Source organism: Pinus tabuliformis, chromosome 4_1 (genome assembly GCF_031772625.1).
Source record: "Pinus tabuliformis cultivar Carrire ecotype Pingquan chromosome 4_1, CPIR1, whole genome shotgun sequence".
NCBI classification, from domain to species: domain Eukaryota; kingdom Viridiplantae; phylum Streptophyta; class Pinopsida; order Pinales; family Pinaceae; genus Pinus; species Pinus tabuliformis.
In genome coordinates this window covers 471,810,227-471,817,830 of record NC_142303.1, presented here as the reverse complement: position 1 = coordinate 471,817,830, position 7,604 = coordinate 471,810,227, and the positions used below count along the sequence as shown (strand labels likewise).

General features: G+C 34.5%; 1 protein-coding gene across 1 annotated transcript; it reads left to right on the top strand.

The window, feature by feature from the left end:
* Nucleotides 1–3,238: 3,238 nt before the first annotated feature.
* Nucleotides 3,239–3,805, top strand: LOC149176495 (ethylene-responsive transcription factor ERF012-like). The gene has a single exon (XM_089421487.1). It carries the CDS (start codon nt 3,239–3,241, stop codon nt 3,803–3,805), a length of 567 nt encoding a protein of 188 aa, XP_089277613.1.
* The last annotated feature ends 3,799 nt before the right edge of the window (nt 3,806–7,604 follow it).

Sequence of the window (7,604 nt, the reverse complement as noted above, 5' to 3'; positions counted from 1 at the left end):
TAGTGATATATAGGTCATCAAATTTTAATCACAAATACAGTAAATTATCATTTCAATATTCGTGCTACAATATTAAATATCGAAGTCATTAAATTTTAAGAATTTGTATACAGTTGACCACAATTCTAAATATTTATGCTAATAGGTGTGGTTTATATTGGAATGGAGCTTATGGAATTTCAAATTTTTGAAACATGAATGATCAAGATTTGATACTTTAAGAATATTTTGTCTTATACATGGTTCAATAGACTTAATTGCAAGTTGACGAATCATTTTTTAGTTTCTTTGATTTACTTGTGTCTTTAATCCATTAAAAGATAATTCACTAAATGTGGCTAGCCTTATAATTTATTCAAAAATTATTTACGAAAAAGTGGCATTCACAATTCATTTGATGTGACTCCCCTTCATTTGGCATGGCGATTGAGTGTGCCACTTACCTGCATTTCAATTACCACAATACCTGGGTTTGATCCAACTCTCTTCTTTCATCCTTATATTCGAATAGTTTAAAAGTTTTCATTTTAATTCCAATCCCATCTTTCAAATTTGGGTTACCTTTTTGGGTTTTTGAGCCCAACCTTCCACAATGTTCTTCAATTTTGTCTTTTTAATGTTATCTAACTTTAGTTGCTTGTGTGGATTATCTTCGATTTACAAATGTAGATTTGTTTTTGTTGGTTCTGCCATGAAAAGAAAACTCATTTCGCTTATGTTCAAGTAGTGGTTTGAAGAATATCCAGAGTTCATTTTAAATATGTTCTACATTACCTGAGAATCATATGCAAAAATCTATGTTCCAACTCTTGCATCAGAAGTGGTTAAGGGTACGACAATATCGTTTCCATTCAACAAGACATTCAATACATGTTTCTAATATATGTGGCATTGACTCACATGTTGGATCTTCTATGATTATGTTACATTACAGGGATTGAAGTTGGGCTAAAACCTGTTCTGAATTTTAAGGTAACGATTATTTAGCATTAAAATTCCTTATAACCTTGTAGTATATGTTCTATAAAGGTCAAGCTAATTTGGCTTTTATCGATGCTCAGTTTTTAGGGTTATGCAATAGGAAATGGGTTCGCCGACCCAAAATTTGATGGCAATGCGCTTGTACCGTTTGCTTATATCAGACAATAAATATCAAGTAATTGCTCTGCTCTTAATTTCTTTTATAAAATAGGAATGCATACAACTTGATTCTATGCATAAAATTTATTGTAAGATGATCTGTTTTTATTAGATATAAATATTTATATATGGTTTTAATGTTTATAATAATTATTTTTATGTTTTATGATTAATAGATTTTAAGTTAAGCTATGTTTTATTTTTTAGGCTTATTATATTGGGTTTAAGTTTAAAAATATATATGTTTTATTTTTTAAGTTTATTATATTGGATTTAAAACATCAATTTATTAATTTAGCTTTAAAAAAATTATTAGTTTATTATTTAGATGTATTAGAGTTTGAGTGGGCCTAATGGTTAAGGCATGTGTTTCCTCCTAAGTGATCACAAGTTCAAAACCAAATAGATAGAGTATGTATGCCTTAGTAGACTTTTTTTTACAACGTGTCAGCCTAATAGTTAAGAGCATGTGTTTCCTCCTAAATGGTCACAAGTTTAAAACCAAAGGGGTAGAGTATGTATGTCTCAGTAGACTTTTTTTTTGACAACGTGGTGAATCGGTAACTGCCATACCTAATCTAAGGAAGACCCAGGATCAATTCTCGTAGCTGCCACTATAACACCAAGAGTACATTAACTGCCAGACCTAATCTAAGGAAGACCCAGGATCAATTCTTGTAGTTGCCACTATAACACCAAGAGTACATCCAACACCCTGCAAGCCAAATATACTAATTTCCTAATCTAAGGAAGACCCAGGAGCAATTCTCGTAGTTGGCACTATAACACCAAGAGTACATCCAACAACCTGGTAGTTGCCACTATAACACCAAGAGTACATCCAACAACCTGCAAGGCAGATATACTAATTTCTTATGATTTTGGCAAGAGCCGAGACTCATGCTAACGAGAGAGCCTACTCCTTGCCTGCCACTATAACACCAAGAGTACATCCAACACCCTGCAAGCCAGATATACTAATTTCTTATGATTTTGGCAAGAGCCGAGACTAATTTCTTATGATTTTGGCAAGAGCCGAGACTCATGCTAACGAGAGAGCCTACTCCTTGAGTGGCACACCATAGAAGGACAATATACTCAATGTGATTTGAACCCGGATCTCATGGGTTTCACCCAACGAACCCAGCCACCTCACCACACATCGAACCCAACCGCCTCACCACACATCACTGTATTATGCCTTAATAGACTTAGTAAAGAGATGGGTCCCTTGTCCCACAAACAAAAAAATCATATATACCAATTTAGTGTCTCGTTTAACCATAACCTTAAAATTAAATAAAATAATAATAATAATTACTTTTAGAATTAAATTTTAAATTGATTTATTTAAATTTAATTCATTCAAGATTATAATAATATTAAGTGTTTTTTTTTTTTTAATTTAATTATTGCGTTAGTTTTTATAATAATAATAATAACATTTATAAAAAACACATTTCATAAATATTATTTATAAAAATAGAAAATAATGGCTATCCACATATATCAACCACATGATTGTACTAATATATAACATGGATATTGCTGAACTAAGTGATATAATATCATTAAAATTTCACTATTTTATTTATATATTGGTAAGATCAGCATTAAATACTCCATAGCGGCACAGAATCTGTGCTGGCCTAAAGTGTTTCCTCTGCTGGCACCATTTGATGGAGTCACGTGTGGAAAGTCAGCCGCAAAGTTGTGGTCACGTGTGGAAAGTCAGCCGCAATGAAACGCACGGCTTTGAACGCTCTAAACTTTCTTCTTTAGACTCGTCCAAGACGCATTCACACCAAGCTGGTTCCCATGCATAAAAGTTCAGACTCGTCCAACACACATTCACACCAAGCCGGTTCCCTCCGCAAAACATCCCATGCACTCAACACGTTTTCCGTCTCTATATATTTGTTGGCACTTACACCAAACAATCTCATGCCGCAGACATTCACTTGCACAACTCTAGTAGTTACCACCATCTCTTTCATTTCTCACTTCAAATCCCCTCACTATCACACTACTTCCTGTCTTGACACACTTCAAATTTTACCGGCACGTCCTCAGTGCGACTCCCCTGCAAAATCTTGCAATGACTAAACCCTCGCGAAACCAGAGCTGCCGCAGCAGTCCCAAAAGCTGCTCACTGAAGTCGCGGCACTTCAAGGGAATCCGGATGAGAAAATGGGGGAAATGGGTGTCGGAAGTTCGAATTCCCAATTCCAGTGCCAGAATTTGGTTGGGCTCCTACGACACGCCGGAAAAAGCTGCCCGTGCATATGACTTTGCCATGTACTGCCTCAGAGGATCCAAGGCCAACCTCAATTTTCCCCACTCTCTGCCCAAAATTTCCTTCCCTGCGTTTCTGTCACCGCAGCAAATTCAAACCGCTGCGGCCAAGTTTGCGGCAGAAGAATTCCGGCTTCTTCCTGAAAATGGCGGGGCATCTTCATCATACAGTTTGGAAGAGGAATGTGACATTAACAGCGAACAGATTATTTGGGAGCAGGCTGCGACATTTGGGGATTCCGTAGCATTTGAAAGTATGGAGAATGGCGGATCTTTCAACGTACAGGATATTCCTCCGTTGGATGTGTTGATGAAAGATTTTGGGATTCCCTTCCAGCTGCCAGAAGACTGGGAGCTGGGGATTTTCTAATTTTCTTTTTCTGCTGCTGAAATTCTACCATGAGAATTTAATTCAATTATTTTATTATTTGAGAAATTTATGGGATTGGTGAATTCATACCTCTTCTGAAAGGAGAGGCTTATTGGTCGCTTGAAAATGACGGCTGCCTCTAGATTTTGATTTATATGACGTCCACATATTTATAACAAATTAGAATGCAATATATGATAGTTGTCCGAAACTTCACCACATAATCCAATGAACAATATATATATAGACGGCAAAAAATTATTCATGATGAGAAATATCCTTTTTGGGTCTTCTGAGTGTATGTGCAGATTCCTCAAGCGCGACAGGAGGAGCCCACTAACAGCGACGTACGAGCTATGGAGTAATATCTAATTAAGTGCAGAATGTTGGACTATCCTTCTAACAGATATTACTAGCAGATTACGACGAAGGGTAGTCCAACTTGAGAGAGGCACCCACGAGTAAGCTCATGTTACTGTCTATTGTTTGTACAACTCGATGCCGATGTTGCTCTATATGAATTCAGAAACCTCTAGTGACCGCATCCTACAAGGATATTCTCTTGCTTGACTAAATTTTTTTTTATAGATTTAGTTAATTATCTTAAGAATAACATCAATGTATTTACGTTTTAAATAATGCATATCAAATTGAAATTATATAAGTATTTAAATGGTACATTTAAAAATGATTTATGATTTAAAACTTACTTATTAGTAACGAATTCTTACTTAGTAAACAAATTTTAATTTATTATTTAAAATTTAATAATATAAATATAAAACTATTATCTTCCCATTATGAAACAATGCAGGTCAAATAAAAAGTTAGAGAGTTGCAAATCTCTATAAAACTCATAAAACTCATTTTGACTAAAATATAGAATGTCAATATCAATATCCTTTACAAATAGAAATCTTATTATATGTTGGGCATTGATAATATAGATGTTGCATTGCTCTACAACAATGGGAATGTGTTGGATGTTATAAGTCCAAACAAAAAGTGAATGACATCCATGGCTAACATGTTAGCAAATATGTGTATGGAGCAAGTTGATCAAATATATAAGTTAGTGAACAATGGCTTGTCAAGTGGGTGGAAGCATATAATTGACATAGCCACCACATACCTTTGTCAAGTTTCCATATATGTTTATGTTAATATTGTTGAAGAATCTAGGGGAAGTGTAGTTAATGTGATTCTTCTATCAGGATAACTACTTGTGAGGTATTTTAATTTTTCTTCTTAGCACAATCTTCACTTGTTCTTATTAGAGTGTGTCTTCTTATATTCATCAAATAGTTACAGAAAACAAAGACACAAGAACACAAGATATTGGCTTTCTGTTAGGGCCAAAACCTCTCCCTCTTGGGGAGGAAAGCCCACACAAAATTCTTCTTATAAAGATTCCAATTGACGAATACCAAGACTGTGACCTCTGACCTTATAAGCCACTCCAAGACCAAGACATCAATCCTCTTCTTTTTCACTGTTGAGATCATCATCACTGTATTGCTAAGATCTTCATTACTATTGCCATCATTGAGAACATCACTGCTGCATCTTCATAGAGATATTCACCATATTAACGAGGTCATCATACCGTTCTTCATTATGAACTTGGTTCATGTAATGCTCTGAGATATTCATCATGACCTTGTCTTTGATAGGATTATGATCAATACTATAATGTCAAGAACATGACTGTGTCAAGTATGCTGATAGAGTATTATGCTGAGATAGTATGTATGCTGAGACAATGTGTGTCACTGTGAGGACTATTCATAAGTTATACTGAGATCATGATTGTATGCTGAGACAGAGACCCGAGACCTTCTTTATTGCACCTATGCCGAGAGTGTACCTTTGTGGCATCCATATGAAATTATCTCACTATTTTTCCATCCGAACTGTGAGGATCTCAGACCTGTACCCATCCTGCAACCATCCAAAAGTCACAGAGAATCTGAGTCTCTATCCTCACCCGAAGTTGCAGAGAAGTCCGAATTGGTGCCCTCTTGTAATGCAGATTGCAGACCCTGTACCCAACCGAATCATCTCAGATAAATGCGAGTTCTTGTTTTGCTCTTTTGCGGTGACCCTAGCTGGGTATATATAGTGGTTATGTTTCCATATTAAGCCGACTTGACCAAGTGAACCGTTGTGTCTCTTATATGAGCCAACATGACACACACACACACACACATATAGGTATATGAGCCGAAATGACATATATATATATATATATATATATATATATATATATATATATATATATATATATATATATATATATATATATATATATATATATATTGAGGCCGACATGACTGTTCTCTTCATCATTTTGCTTGCTTCCTTATTCAAGAGGATTGTGCTTGTCTTGGAGGGCTAATCTAGTCACTAGGTAGACTCATATACATTACATATATGCTCAAGAAGAGCTCTTTATACATGTCTTTGACTTTCCTAGACCTATGAAATGAGCAAGAAACTCATTCTTATAATTTACAAAAATAATATTTCTTTTTATTGACAAGTACAAAGATCAAAATTACATTTGTAAATATCAAACCTAGTTACACTTTCTTCAACAAATATTGCCATTATTCTATTGTTTTGCGAAACCTTGTTTCCTTAGGTGGAATTATAAGCAAGTTCCATTCATTTTAAAAAACCCTTCAAGGCACTCTATGATTTTGAGGTGTCCCACTTCATTTCCCTAATGTTTATATTATACAATGTCCCATATCTATTCTCTAAATATGGTAGGGGATCTTAAGGTAGGTTTACAAATAATCATGATGTTACATTTCTATATTTTCATGTTCCTTTTACTTGTGGATTTGCTTTTTATGTGTGATGTTATTTGTTTTGGTCTTATCATTCATTTTTATGACTTATATGTTACACATTGTGTTAAGTATGAAGATAAAAAAGAGATCCACATTTGTTATGGTTTGTATGTTAAGCATTGTACTAAATAGGATAGTAAGACAACAAAGAGACCCACATAAAGTTAATAGTCAATTTTTTTTTAAGTTCTTTCAACAATGATAAGTTTTGCTTCTTACCTTTTAGTGTATTTTTGTTGGCATTATTGTCGAAATTAATAGAATTTTTCTAGTACTAATGAAATCAAATTAAAATCAAGAGATTACAAATTTCCTTTACTATTATGCATAATGGAAATCACAGTTTAGAAACACATGCAACCATCAAAACCACAAAAACACAATGATTTATAGGGGAACCCAACTGGGAAAAAACCCTCCACTTCTTTGCATTAATTCAGATGAAAAGAGAAACAATTACAATGTCTTTCTTCAACTCTGAAGCACACCCTGCACTGCAATCTTGTTCTCTTGCTGACTAACCTTCTCTGGCCAACACTTATCCAATTCAAGGCTCAACCAACCTCCTATTTCCTTGCACAATCCTAGAGGAATTAGGCCCCCAAAAAATAGGAGAAATTCCCTATTTCCTTGTGCAATAGCTTGAGGAATTGGTCACCTTCTTAGTGCAAAAGCATTGTACACTCAAAAATATACAAATATGAATACAAACATGAATTTTTGTCCACCTCAACTAGGCAATTCAAATTCCATGCATGTTTGTGTCTATTTTTAGTTGGTTGACTAGTTAACTGAGAGATCAGTGAGTTAACAACAATCTTAAATACTCAACTAATGACTAGAGCTCAATTAATTGAGTTCAACTAACAATAACTCAAATATATTTCTAAATCTTAGCAATCACTACATGCACAACTCTACTTCTAGCCTATAACTCGAAT